This window comes from Gorilla gorilla, chromosome 6 (assembly GCF_029281585.2).
Source record: "Gorilla gorilla gorilla isolate KB3781 chromosome 6, NHGRI_mGorGor1-v2.1_pri, whole genome shotgun sequence".
NCBI lineage: Eukaryota > Metazoa > Chordata > Mammalia > Primates > Hominidae > Gorilla > Gorilla gorilla.
The window spans coordinates 42,425,705-42,440,913 of NC_073230.2; the positions used below are offsets into that span (position 1 = coordinate 42,425,705).

At 36.9% G+C, this 15,209-nt stretch overlaps 1 protein-coding gene across 4 annotated transcripts in view; it reads right to left on the reverse strand.

Moving 5' to 3' along the window:
• Window positions 1–15,209, reverse strand: part of DPY19L1 (dpy-19 like C-mannosyltransferase 1) — a 115,952-nt gene that overhangs the window by 83,274 nt on the left and 17,469 nt on the right. For all 4 annotated transcript variants that reach the window (XR_010134637.1, XM_055347547.2, XM_055347548.2 and 1 more), the window contains exons 2-6: window positions 13,772–13,796; window positions 13,082–13,169; window positions 8,974–9,111; window positions 6,963–7,083; window positions 6,102–6,195 (exon numbers count right to left, since the gene is read on the reverse strand). Coding sequence is in view for 3 of the 4 variants with exons in the window: in XM_055347547.2 (XP_055203522.1) it covers window positions 6,102–6,195; window positions 6,963–7,083; window positions 8,974–9,111; window positions 13,082–13,169; window positions 13,772–13,796 (466 nt within the window). In the remaining variant the exon portion in view is untranslated. The remainder of the gene's footprint in view (window positions 1–6,101; window positions 6,196–6,962; window positions 7,084–8,973; window positions 9,112–13,081; window positions 13,170–13,771; window positions 13,797–15,209) is intronic.

Genomic DNA, 15,209 nt, shown 5'->3' on the forward strand with positions numbered 1-15,209 from the left:
ACCATATTTAAGGGTATACACATGAGTGGCACAATCATAAAGAAAAACAAGGAAAACATTGGTCCAAAAGTTAGGATGTCATTTCCTCTGAGGGTTGAGGGAAGGAAAGAGAATGCATTAAGAAGGAATTTTAAGGGTATGAAAGCTCTGATAATTTATTTATTTTTTTAATCTGTGTCATGGGTACATAAGTATTCATTTTACTAATCTTTAAAAATGTATATGAAGCTTTTACACACTTCCATAGTCATAACATTTTACACATAAAAAAGTATTTTACTGGTTATTTATTTACTGGGTCATAGATAATACACTCATATGATAGCAATGCATAAAATAAAGTAAGAAATTTCACACAGCTGTTTCTTATAAGATCCTCAATATAAACTGAAGGGATAATTTAAAAGTAAAGTTCCAGTAAAAGTATTGCATGGGATACAATAAACAAAAGTCCAAGTAGGCAGCAGTGACTGGGTAGCTGTCAGTCAATAATGAGACACTCCGCAGGGGCATTGTTCTGTCTCCCCCAGGATGACTCATCAGCCACACTCACTGCCCACTGTTTTCTCCAGAAGACCTCCTCAGACGGCACTTGATCTAGAATGGAATCAAAGGCTGAAGAGTCTAAAAATCTAATGGGTTATTTTGGGGGCAACCTCAGATAGGATACTGAATGGGAAAGAACTCAGAGTCTAACATAAGATCTAAAAATCAACTTAAGTACTTTTATAATTCTACCATATTTCTCTTATTTTAGGCAAAGGAATTTTTGTCTATCCTTCAGCTCCAGTTTTAAGGAGAGTAGTAGGAACTCTGAAGACAGAGGCAGCAGTAATCAGGGGAGAACAATACAAAGAAATGAAGCTCAAAAAGACAGCACCAGAGTCCTCTCTGGCCAGCCACAGGCCTGGTCTGTGAAAACCCTGAGTGGTTTCAGGCATCATTTCACCATCCTAAGATTCAAAACAAATCAAGCAATCAAAGGCAGGGCTGCTAAGTAAGCAGCTGCACAAGCAGAGCAGTGGGAGAGGTGAATGGGACCAGGGCCTCGCTGCTGGGGAGAGGAGGAAGGGGTGGGAGACTAGATGGGGGTAGCAAGGGGACCCAAGGGAAGTCCAATTAAAAAGTTTTATTGGCCAGGCACAGTGGCTCACGCCTGTAATCCCAGCATTTTGGGAGGCCGGGGTGGGTGGATCACCTGAGGTCAGGAGTTTGAGACCAGCCTGACCAAAATGGTAAAACCCTGTCTCTACTAAAAAAAAAAAAAAAAAAAAAAATTAGCCAGGTGTGGTGGTGCGCGCCTGTAATCCCAGATACTCAGGAGGCTGAGACAAGAATTGCTTGAACCCGGGAGGTGGAAAATGCAGTGAGCTGAGATCACACCATTGCACTCCAGCCTGGGCAACAGAGTGAGATTTCGTCTCAAAAAAAAAAAAAAAGTTTTGTCTTAATTTTGTCATGTGAGAGAGAAGGTAAGGGATGAACACATTCTGAGGCAGATGGGAAGGAACCAGCAATGCAAGCCTGAAGGACAGCGACAGGCAAAGAAGAACTGGCAGCCAGTAGGGATAAATCTAATACCTACAAAGGAACGAGCCTTAAACAAAGGCACTTTTTTCGATGATTCTCTGATTCCACCAGGCCTCTGTATCTCAGTATTGTACTCCCTCTTTTATTTCAGCTAGTCAGAGTATTTCTGGCACCCTTTTCAAAAGAGAAAGAAAAAATCTCCTGCTTATAAACCCTGTTATTGTTTGCACTCATCCTTACATAGCAGTAAAATTTATAATAAACTTTATATACATATGTATTTTTCCAGAGAACTGTTAAACATATACATTATTTAACAGCTTAATACACTATCCACTCTATTCTTCCTCAACAATGCACCATAACCTAGCTAACCCCGAACTCCAAAATAATACTAAAATCACACTAAAGTGCAAAGAATAAAAGTTTTAGTATCACCTGCTTGATATCTGCCTTAGAGTCCAACACCAAAAGTTTTTTGTATTTATCAATAAGAGAAACTTAAGCATATATGAATTTCCTCCAGAAGAAACCAGGGGGAAAGTTCTAACTGTCCAACAACCAATGCTCCTTCTTACTTGCAGAACAGAGATTTCCACACACTGGGTCTTAAGAAACTGGCCTTCAGAAACTGTTAGTCTGTGGCTAAGAAATATCAGGGTATCTTATGAAATACATAACGTAAGTATAAATCAATACAGCTTCAAAAAATAATTAACAATGAGTATTTTTAAAAAATACTAAAATACTGAGAATTCCAGAAAAAGAATTATACCATGAGTAGGCTGTGTTTGCAAAACAGATCTCACTTCATCTCCTCAAGTTAGAGCTTGGCAGCCTGGCTCCATTCACCATTTGGCTGTTTTCTATTTTCCCTTGTTCCATTTCTGGTGAAATGGACTGGCTTACCTGGCTTCTAAAAACTTATATATATATTATTTCAAAACAAATATACTTCTGAATTTAAAATGTCACAGTCAATCTGCCTGCAAATTTCTAACCTGCTAGACAAATCTCAACTTTTATTTCTCAGTATATAATACAATTTATTTTTTTAATCCTAAAAACAACTTTAGATACCCTCCTCTTTATTTTTAACCCATATTTTAAGAAGTCTGCAGCTTTATCCCTTTCATAAAATTACAAGGGTGACTAACCATCAAGGAAGAAAACATTAAGAACTAACTAGTAATTTGAAACCTCTAAATGTACTTCAGGTCAAAAAACATACAAAAATGCAATGAAAAACACTGATAGAAAAGAAGTGATAAGAGACTCTATTCAAAATAATATACATCAGGATCAATTTTGGAAAGAACCTTCAGTTAACGATGCCTTTGAATAGAGCTAAAGAGATGGTTCCAGGTTAAGAAAAAGCCCACAAACACAAAAGGAAAGCTGGAAAAATGAAAACATGTGCTGCTAGTGCAGACCACCATGGGGTCCAAGAGTTGGGTAACACAGAAGGGGCCAGCTAAAGCACAAAGCAGTCAAATGGGCAGAGTGAAACAAGCTATAGCCACTGACATTGGAAGAACCAGAGACAGCCATCTGGAAAGACCCAAATGCTCTTAAGGTAAAAGCTGCCCTCATGCCACCTTAAGCAGTAGTCTACAGACTTTTTTACACCAAAACTACAGTAAGAAGACTTTACACAACTCAGCACACACACGTGTGGTGTGTGTGTGTGTGTGTGTATATATATAGAGAGAGAGAGCAAATAGAAGTTTCTCTAAATAGTATCTATCCTTATTAGTGTGGTATATGATATTATTTACTTTGCAGTGTTTTTTTTTTCTTCATCTAAAATGAAATGGGCTCAACCCACTGAATCAATTTTAAAACTCTCTAATAAGTGATGCCCTGCAATTTGACAAACACTGTGCTGAAGTAGTCACTGCTGGACTTTGGGGACTGGGGAAAGTCAAGTGTTTTATGAGATCATACTTCAGCTTGAATCCTGTACTTATACTGGTCAATTTTTGTATTTATTTCACTTGCTTTGGAATAGGTTTCAACCCAGTCAGTTACCAAGGCCTTTCATCATCCAGCACAACCACTGTTCCAATCTGAATCCCCCACAACACTCCCTGAAGAACATGCATCCCAGCAAAACTGATCTGCTTATTACCTGCTTTCCACATACTAGATTTTGGCCTTTCTCTCTCCCTGGTATGCTTTTATCATCATGGTTTATTTCCACCTATCCAAATACCTCTGATTCTACAAGGTCACACTAAAGTAGCCCCTCCATGCAGAACAAATTTCTCCTGCCTCTGAAGTTCTAAGCACTTAATTTTTCCTTCCTGTCTATCTTCCATTCACACACACCCTGCTGCACTCCCATGCTCTCAGAGCCCAGAGTTTTAAGAAACTACTTGGTATGAATAGTGTGTGTTGACTGAACAACTGAATATGCATCTCCCATGTAGACAAAAAACTGCCTACCAGGCACCACAGGGTTAGGTCAGGTCAGGGCCAAAACCACCAAAAACCCCTCAACCAAAACCAGAAACTTTTATTCTCTTCAGTAGATGTTGTGCCTTCTGCCTTTGAAAAAAACAGTTATAACAAGCATTACAAGAAAATGTGAATGCTTTCTTTAACGGATGTTTACAAATTCTTCTTTCAATTAAAAAAGTAGCCAGGCATGGTGGCACGCACTTGTAGTTCCAGCTACTTGGGAGGCTGAGGCAGGAGGACTGCTTGAAGCCAGTGGTTTGAGGCTATAGTGCACTGTGACCACATCTGTGAATAGTCACTAGACTCCAGCCTGGGCAACAATATAGCAAGACCCCATATTTTTTTTAAAAAAGGTAGCATAAGTGCAGATTAGCAGCTTAGCAGTAATGCCATGTTTCATATTTTAACTTCTCTTATGTAAAATCTAATCTCCCAAATGTAATAAAGCTACCCATAGACAGATGGGCAGTACTCAGCAAAATGAATAGACACCACCAAGTTTCTGTCGCTCTGGCTCATTACGATGCAAGCACACAGGCCCACTTTCCCTCAAGTCAGCCTCCTTTTCTCATTACCATATTCTTTTGGTTTAACTTATTTCCCTGCGTCTTGTTTCAAAAACAAAATCTTTCACAATCATCTTTTAATCATGCATTTTTATTTTAGTCTCCCCAATTAAACAAAAGAATTTTCTTAGACCTAAGTCAGAAATAGTAACATCAAAGTGTCTTAAATCTATATGCAAATATATTTTACATTGATCTTCTAACAGCTTCCTCATTTGACAAATGCTTATCAAGTAACTGCTAGATACTCAAACGGTGGGCTAGAAACTCAACACATCTTTGAGGTACTAAACTGAAAATGCCACACTTCCAAAGGAAAGGAGATAATGCGATAATAGCAAATTCAAACTCATTATCCCAAATTGAAAATCATATACAATTCTCATAATTCTGTACTACAAAGAATCAATAAGCAGCAAGGAAGAAAATTCTAAAGATAATCTCAAGGTAAAATACTTCAAACATATATACAGTATAATAAATTGGCAAAAAAATAAGAAGAAAACATAAAAAGCCTTAAAAAATTAGTCTTTTAGTTTTAGGAATGCTGCTCAACTGTAAAGTAAATCAGGTCAGATACTAAATATTGTACAGAAGACACTTCTAAATATTACATAGAAGATACTTCTACTTTAACATTAATAAAGAGCTATTAATATCATTTGATAATGAGTGGTCTTTTCCCTTATATTTTATGTAAACAATATATACTGGATGGAGCTGAAACAATCTACAGCCATTGACATTGGAAGAAGAACCACAGACAGCCATCTAGAAAGACCCAAATGCTCTAAGGTAAAAGCTGCTCCCTCATGCTACCTTAAGCAGTAGTCTACAGACTTTTTTTACACCAAAACTACAGTAAGAAGTAAGACTTCACACATCTCAGCACACACACGTATACACGTACATACAGCAAATGGAATATATTGTTCCATAACAATATATTAGATATTCCATAACAATATATGGAATATACATTGCTTATGTTCAAATGCCTATGAATATTTAAAATTTATGCCAGGCACTGTGGCTCATGCCTGTAATCCCAGCACTTTGGGAGGCTGAGATGGGCAGATCACTCAAGCCCAGGAAGTTGAGACTAGTCTGGGCAACATAGCAAACCCTGTCTCTACAAAAAATACAAAAAAATTAGCTGAGTTTGGTGGCGTGCACCTATAGTCCCAGCTACTCAGGAGGCTGAAGTGGGAGGATCGCTTGAACCCAGGAGGCGGAGGTTGCAGTGAGCAGAGATCACACTACTGCACTCCAGCCTGGGTGACAGAGTGAGACCCTGTCTCAAAAAAAATAGTAATTAAATTTATCAAGTATTCCCAATTCTATTTACATCTCTAAAACTATCTTAAGTGTGATGGGCCATGGCAGTGGTGAAATCATGCAAATAATGAATGATTTTATGATAATAAGATATTTTAGGATATTTTCATAAAACTGAACTATAAATTAATCAATGATTAACTATTAACTAATCAACTATTTTATTTTAGTATATCTTATAAACACATACTAAAATATTCTTACCTTAAATATGTGCCATATATGAAGAATAATGCCATCATTAGTCCATTTAAAATAAAAATTATAGCAACATAAAAGCAAGCAGGATCTCCCAATCCTTTAAAAATAAACAAAACATATGTTCTAATCACATTAACCCAAATTACCTTACGTGTCTAGCAATTTATATTAAATTGTGTTCATTTTGAAAATGGTTGCCAGATATATTAAATAGTTGCCTTGGTTCCCACATGAAAACACAACACTACTGCAGAACATAGATGAGATCAGGGTAATTAGCAATGATGGTTTTAAAACAGGGCTGCAAATTCACTGATACGCCTCCTCTGGAGGTATGGGGTCTATAGCCCCCATTTTTGAGTTTCATTGGGCTTGTGACTCTTTCAACAGAGTATGGCAGAAGCAACACTATGTGACTTCTGAGGCTAGGTCATAAGAGGTCATACAGTGTCCAGCTTGGAGCCTTCAGCTGCCATAGGAAAAGCCTTACTACTCCTCGAGGTACTTTGCTTTCAAAAAGCCCAAGTCACCCCGAAAGGCCACATGTAGGTGTCCCAGCTGAGAGTTCCAGTTGAGCTCAGCCTCACAGTCCTCCATGCCCAGGAGCCAAAATGTGAGCAATGTAGCCTCTCAGTTAATTCCAGCCTTCCTAGACATTTGAGTCTTAGTAGCAGAGGTCCCTGAAATCATGGACATAAACCAGCCCCGCTAAAGCCTGCCCAAATTCTGGACTTGCAGAATCTATATATGCATAATAAAATGGGTGTTGTTTATACCACTAAGTTTACAGTGTAAGTTTATTATGCTAGATAAGTTTATTATGTTACAACAGATAACTGGACAATATTACAGAAAGAAACTTACCTTCACAGCTTTCAATAGGACTGAGTCCTTCTCCTCTGGTAACCGTCCAACATATCTTGGTTTGAATACCAATCAAGTCCATTATTTTGGTATAAATCCGGTACCAACTGGCCAAAATTACCTATTTTAAAAAATACAGAGGCATCTTAAGAAAATATACTAAACAATTTTCATTACTAGAATACTTTTGAGATACTTTGACAATTACCATATTTTCCCTTTCCATACCATCCACTTGGCTCCCTTTAAATGTAGAAAAACGAGTCTCAGAATCTCCTAGGCAGATTCTTCACTGGTCAGTTTTCAATTGTTCATCCATGGGTAAGGACAAAATATGGGCCAAAAAAAGGTGCTAAATTTATGTTTTTCAAAAGCTCTACAACTCTACTAAAAGACACAAAAGAAGATTTGCACAAATAAAAGATACTGGGTCTACTGGAATAGACCGAATTATTTAAGATATGAATTCTCCCTCAAATTAATTCATAAACATAAAATAATTCCAGTCAAAATTCCAAGTGTCTAAAATGTATCTAGAAAACTAACAAGAAAATTAAAGGGAATGTTTTAACAGATGTTAAGTCTTACCACTTTTAATAATTAAAATAGTGTGATACTGGCACAAGAATGGCTAGACAGATCAATAACCATGGTACAAGCGGTGGCAAGCCACCCCAGATTCCCTCTTCCGGGCTGAGGCACTCATTCCTCCAGCTGGTTAGAAGACTGGTGCCTGAAAGCTTGAAGCTGTGTCCCTCCATGGGAACTGCCCATGGCTGAAGAAAGTAAATTCACTCAAGGTGACATCCCCTACCCAAGGGCAATCTGCATCCGATGACCGACTAGTCAATAGGGAAAGACATCAAGGCCAGGGGCCCTTCTCACAAGGTAGGACAACTCTGCAAAGCCATCCCAGATCCAGAGCTACCCAGGGACTGGATGAGGCCTTCACAGTGACTGTATCAAAGCTCTCCTCTTCCTCCTACCTCATTCTGCTTCATTCATCCCCCTTCAGGTGTTGGCCCTAAGGACACTCCCTCGACTACTTCCTGCATGCAAATCTCCATCTCAAAGTCCACTTTCCAGGACCTCAACCTAAGGCAATACTGAGCACAAAATCCAGAAACACGTACAAGCATGTATGTATAATAATTTTTCATATAAAGAAAAAAGCTTACTTCCAATCAGTGGAGAGAGGACGGACACCTCATCAGTGTTAGGTTACACACAATACATTTTCAAAAAACAATTCAAGGTTAGATTCCTACCCCACACTATGCATCAAAACCAATTCCAGATAAATTAAAAATGTAAATTAAAAAAAATTATGATTATAAAAATGAAGTTTTTTACATGTATGTATAAAAGACAAAAAAGATTCATAGATATATTTCTGTATGAAAAAAATACATAGACATCATACACAAAGCTAAAGGGCAAACAACTCGGGAAAATGTTTCATTATATAGCATTATATTAATATCCAGTATATAATAAATGAACTTATAAAATTTTAATAGAAATATAGATAAAAGGCATGAATTGGCAATTATTTTTAAAAGTAAAACTATAAATTTTAAAAATTTATAGTTTTGCAAGGAGGATAAACGAGAGGCTAAATGCCATCTCCACTTGCTGGATTGGGCTCACCTTCCCTCCACTCCCACTCAAGAAAGTGCACTCAATTAAATGAGGAAAGGGAAGAAAACATTTAACAAATGACATGTAAAAGTAACAGCGCTCCCTTGGTATAATCCCTGTAAGCACACCAAATCTAGTTTTTGTATTTTCTAAACAATGCAATCAAATCAACAGTTCCCCACAGAATCAAAGCCCTCTCCTCAAAATCAGTAATGATCTTTTTTACATATTCCTCCACAAGATACATATTTTCTTTTAAAAAATTAAATACAATTTAATATATTGAATTATATCTTAGATTTAGAATCAGCATTTAATACAAAAAAGTTTTTACAAAAGTGAAAAATCACAATTGGAAAAAGTACCTTACCTCAGGGTAAAGATTGAATCTTTTTAATGTATTAATGACAAGGGGGTATTCAGTCAGTTTATCATTCATAATCATCCATACTCCATTCAAAAATGAGGGTGCTTCCACAATAGTCTTGAAATAGGAATAATATAGTCCCTGAAATAAAGATATGCTCAATTAAAATAACAAAAGGTACATAATTATGATGCCACTTCTAAGTAAATACACTGTTTTTGAAAAACAAAGCAATTAAGTAATAGCTATTAATACAATGAATTTCACAGGTTTCTGATCACTGATAAATCCTAAAGTTGCGAAAAAACTATGTATTTTCACATAAATGTATCTTAATTGAAATAACTGAATGCAAAATAGCTTCAAAAAGTTTCAGCATTTAAAAAAATACGACTCAGCATACTTCAACTTAGAAAATCCCATTACTTATACTAATATCACTCTTAGAAAATGCTATCTTATGAATAGAGTGAGTGGTTTATTATGGAACTAAAATTTATCATGAACCAAGAAATCTCAAGCCAAAAATACTCCTCTAACTGCTTATTTTAATCCCCAAAATGACACTATCAATCATTTTTCCTCCGGATTTACATGCAAAAATGCAAATGTGTTGAGAAGGCTACACACTGATGTATTATTACATATGAATTTCACTCAGGTGCCACCTAATTTTACAGATTATTTTCCCTCCTATCAAGTCAGCATAAGGTAAGAATCCTGTGCGACTGGGGATAAGGGTGGGGAGTGGTCATCTTTTGAAGAAAAGAGACAGTTTTTAGCTTGGCATACTACTTTGGAAAGATAGCAAGGGTGAAATAATATGTGAGACAAAAAAAACAAGAAAACACTAGAAGCCTAACGGAGAGTCTAAGTGGCAGTATGAGGGAAGACAGAGAAACACGAGATAAATCTACGTCTTGTATTTGCATCTTCAGTTTTCCCTGGAGCTGCCCTGGTAGCCAGTACCAGTAGCTGCCAAAGTTTAAACTGGGTTTAAGACTCACAAATACAAAAGAGATATGCCTGTCCAGAAACTTACTGAAAAAGAAAAAAATGGTCTTGATACTCTGATGTATCGGCTCTGATACCACTATTTTTAAAATTATGTTTCCTTGTGTACTGATTTGGATAGTGTCCCCTAAAATTTCATGTCCACCAGACCCTGTGGAGTGATCTTATTTGGAAATGGGATTCTTGCAGACGTGATCAAGTTAAGATGAGGTCATATTGGATTAAGGTGGACTCTAAACCCAACACAACTGATGTACCTACATAAAGAGGAATATTTGGCCTCAAAGCTACAGGCACACAGGGGAAAAGGCCATGTGAAGATGGGTCAGAGACTGGGGTGAGGCATCAGCATGCCAAGGAATTCCAAGGATGGCCAGCAGCCACCAGAGGCTGAGAGGAGGCAAGGAAGGACTCTCCCCTCCAGCCTTCAGAGACAAGATGCCCATCAACACCTTAATGTCCCACTGCTAGTCTCTGGAACTGTGAGAGAACACATTTCTGCTGTTTTAAGCCACCTAGCTTGTTGCACTTCTTTATGACAGCCCTAGGAAACTATACCTTCCTTCTTTTGTAGGTTTGATTTTGGAAACATATCAAAAATTTAAAAATCCCTAAATATCAAAATAAAAATGAAAGAAAGGAATGAACTATTTATCAACTTGGAAGAAGATTTCAAGTAACATTAAGATATTGTAATTTTACTGTATATCCCCAGTGGACTATATCCTAAGGTTAAAATGGAGCCCAGGAACTTGGCAGGACTGGTTTCACAAGTTACAGGTCACAAAGACCCTGCTGATAACACAGGATGCGGTAAAGAAGCCAGCCAAAACCTGCCAAAACCAAGATGGCAACTAAAGTGATTTCTGGTCATCCTTAGTGCTCATTATAATACATTAGCATACTAAAGGAAACTCCCACCAGCAGCATGACAGTTTACATATGCCATAGCAACCTCTGGAAGTTACCCTGTATGGTCTGAAAGAGGGAGGAATCCTCAGTTCCAGGAATTCCCCTCCCTGTTCCCAAAATACTCATGAATAATCCACCTCTTGTTTATCATATGATGAAGAGATAACCTTAAAAACAATCAACCAGCAGCCCTCACAGCTGCTCTGCCTGTGGAGCAGCCACCCTTTCATCCCTTTACTTTCTTAAGGTAAACTTCTTTTCACTTTACTCTGTTGGAGCATTCTTGAATTCCTTCCTGCCCAAAGCCAAGAACCCACATGGCCTCCTGGGCTGAGCCCCAATTCTGGGGGTTGCCCTGTGAAGAAGTGAACTGCAAGAAAATCTTAAACTCTTTTCAGTAATCACATTTTTAATTATACCTTTGGTACTTTTATTCCTAACAAATCAATAATTTGAAACCAAGATTCTCCAACTAAAACATTAATATCAAATAAGTAAAAAAAAAAATCTAATCTTGTTTCCATCTAAAAAATTAATATAAATTCATGATTTCTTTTCTCTTTAAAAAAATTTTTGTAGCCTAATTCTCTTCAGTAAAGGCCAATCTAGTAGCAATGAGCATCTGCCACTGACAGAAATGGTGGCTCATGGGAAAACTGGCCGATGCCAGGTCTGAGAAGAAAATGTCTTGTAGTACCTGAAAGTAAGGAAGCCATGGATACTAGTGAGGTCACATCAAGGGCAAACAAGGAGAGCTGCAAGGGCTTTAATAGCTAAAGACAGGAAAGTTTACAAAATATGTTTAAATCCATCATATCATAATGATACTCCAAAAGAAGGTACACTCCACTGATCACTACTAGAAGATGCTAGGGAAGCTACTCATTTTTCTGAATATTAGTAAATAAAAAGAAAGAATAAAGCATCTTTCTGACTTTCCTCTATGATATACCTCAGGGAGAAATCAAAAGGTATTGTGTGAAAGTTCTTAATAGAAGAATTATAGCTAATAAGTGCAAAGAAAAAAATGATAGACTAGGTATCACAGTTTGAGAAGGATAATGAAATAACTAACCTAGGCTGATGGCTAGGCTATAGGAGGAATCAGCATCACAATACCTAAAGCCAGTGATCAATCTTAACATCACAGAAAGTGAGACAACCAGATATGATGTGCCTCTTGGCCTGATACAATAGAAGTATACAGCACCACCTAGGAAGCATTCCTGCCAGAAAATAAGTCAAATCTTCTGATCCATAAATGTTCAGGAAACTTGGGATACAGGAACATAATTGAAGAATGCGGATTATTGTGGGTAATTCTATAGGAAAAATCAGCTGGATTTCTCAACAAACAAATAGCAGGAAAACAAAACAAAAACAGGTAAAGAAATTCACATATTAAAAGACTTAAGATACACATCATCTAAATGCAATGTGTAGGCACTGTTTGGATCCTATTCAAACACATCAACTGTTTTTTTGTTTTTTTTTTTTTTAAAGTGCCAAACAGGGCATTTAAATACTGATTTCTATTTGATTATATTAAGGATATTGTTAAATGTTTTCCAGTATGTCTTGTGCCATGGTTTTGTGCCATAGTTAAAACAGAGTCTTATCTTTAGAGACACTTATGAAAGTATGAAAGCATGAAATGATATAATGTCTGGGATTCCCTTTAAAAAGAGATAGTTGGCCAGGCACGGTGGCTCACGCCTGTAATCCCAGCACTTTGGGAGGCCAAGGCAGGCAGATCATGAGGTCAGGAGATCGAGACCATCCTGGCTAACACGATGAGACCCCGTCTCTACTAAAAATACAGAAACAAAATTGGCCGGGCATGGTGGCAGGCACCTGTAGTCCCAGCTACTCAGGAGGCTGAGGCGGGAGAATGGTGTGAACCTGGGAGGTGCAGCTTGCAGTGAGCTGAGATGGAGCCACTGCACTCCAGCCTGGGCGACAGAACGAGACTCCGTCTCGAAAAAAAAATTAATAAATAAAAATAAAAAATAAAAAAGACATAGTGGGGGTGTAGATGAAGGAAAACTGGCTGTGGCTGTCAGCTGTAGAAGCTGGAGCATCTACTCTTTCTACTTTGGAACATCTTGAAATTTTCCATAATAAAAAATATTAAATGTTTTTAAATTCCTAAAGTACTATGATGAAATCCCAAATAAAAACTAACCATTTCAGTGCGAAAAGCCATCTCCCTTTCCAATGTTGAGAGGTGAGAAAAATGACGGTCATTTTCAAAGAGGTGTGTTATATGGCTCCTGGAAAAACAAAACAAAGCAATAGTGTTAAAACTTACACTCTAAGTATTATTTTTTAAAGTAAGCTAAAAGCAAAAATAAAAGTATCAGTTAACTTGCAGATAATTTTTTAATAACACTCAAATACAATAGTATCTATATTTTTTTCACTCAGTATGTATTGCATTTATACTAAAATTTCCCTCTATAAAAAATCAAATTAGATTTTAAAATTAAAATGAACCAGAATATTTTAAGTGAAGTACAATAAAAGTATAGATTAAACTGTAAATGTCATTGGGTTACCATTTTAGAAACATCTAATGAAATTCATATTTCTATCTAGAAGATTAAATAAATTAATCTTTCTCTCACCATGAACATATTAATGTTGAGTGCAGTCTCAAATATAGCCTCTTTAATAATGAATCTCTTTTTTATTAAACAATTATATTATTCTGACCCTGATTTATCAATTAAACTAGTTTTTCAGACTACTGTGTTACATGTAATATATATTCATACTGATCATGCTGAAATTATTCCTTTAAATGTATGGGAAATAGCTTTAGCAAGTTATAAACGTCGGCATAAAATACCATAGGAGAAAAAAACAATCTTACCAGTGCAACACTGCTGCAAAAACAGCTGTAAGAAAAAAGAAATTTAAATTAGAATTTTAGCATAAACATGTTCATCTTACAGAAAAGCCATTTCAAAGATAAAGCATGTCAAATATTGAAATGTGTAAAAAAGAATACTGGGTCTTCAAAAAAGTCCCAGGGCTACGTTTAAAATTGTGATTGACTAGCTCATAAGGGAATTAAGCATACAGCCACCATTTTCATTCACTCATTCAACAAAATATATGAGGGCCTAATATCCGCTAATAGACAGAAACCATTAGATGGAAACTATTGCTAATAGAACTGAGAGAGGAATGGAATCAACAGGTAAGGATAACTTAGAATAAAGAAATATGGTGGCTGAGGGTACAGGATTGGGGGTGGAAGAAAAAAGGGAACTACCACTTCTGATATACTGCTGCAATGCCTGAAATTTTATGACAAATATTAACCCGTGTCTTTAAACAAATTTAAAATGAAACGAGTAAAGGAGAAGAAAAGGTGAGAGAGAGAAAACAAGCTAGTAATAAAATCAGTCTCATATGAAAATCAATACCTTGCTATCTGTCCAAGCAGAAAGAACATACTAAGATGAACCTGGAAGACACCATTCAATTTTCTTATCTCACAAGATACAGCTGATGGCAGGCTTCTGATTAAATAACTCTTAACTAAGGAATCAAACTATGAAAATACTCCTAGAAATGAAACCCAGGCCAGATACAGTGGCACATGCCTGTAGTATCCATTACTGGGGAAGCAGAGGCAGCAGCATCTCTTGAGCCCAGGAATTCAGGGCTGCAGCAGTGTGCTATGACTATGACTGTTAACAGCCACTGCTCTCTAGCCTGGGCAACATACTGAGACTCTGTTTCTCAAAAAAAAAAAGAAAGAGAAAAAGAAGAAGTAGGAGGAAGAAGAAGGAAAAAGAAAGAAGAAGAAGGAAGAAGAGGAGGAGAAGGAAGAGGAAAGAAGGAAGAAGAGAGGAGGAAGGAAGAATAAGGAGGAAGAGAAGGAAAGAAAAATGAAAACCAAATAGATCAGATCTTATTGTTTTATTCTTAAAGTCAGTTATATTTTTTCATTTAAAAATCCATTTTGCCTTGGAAATGCGAATGGTTACTTCTAGATAATTGAAGTTACAAATATCTAACTTAGTTTGTCATTTGACTTTTTTTAATAAGATATATTGATCTTTTGAAATTTTAAATTTTTTTCTTATTAACAAATCTACCATTTGCTTCCTTTTAGTTTCTGTCTTTAAAAACTTTGCCAGGCTCATGACTATAATCCCAGCTACTCGGCTGGAGGAAGTAGGGGGATCAGCTGAGGACAGGAGTTTAAATCTAGGCTGGGTAACACAGCAAGATCAGGTCTTTACAAAGCACGAGCCTATTGTCCCAGCTACTCACGAAGGCTGAGCTGGGAGGATCGC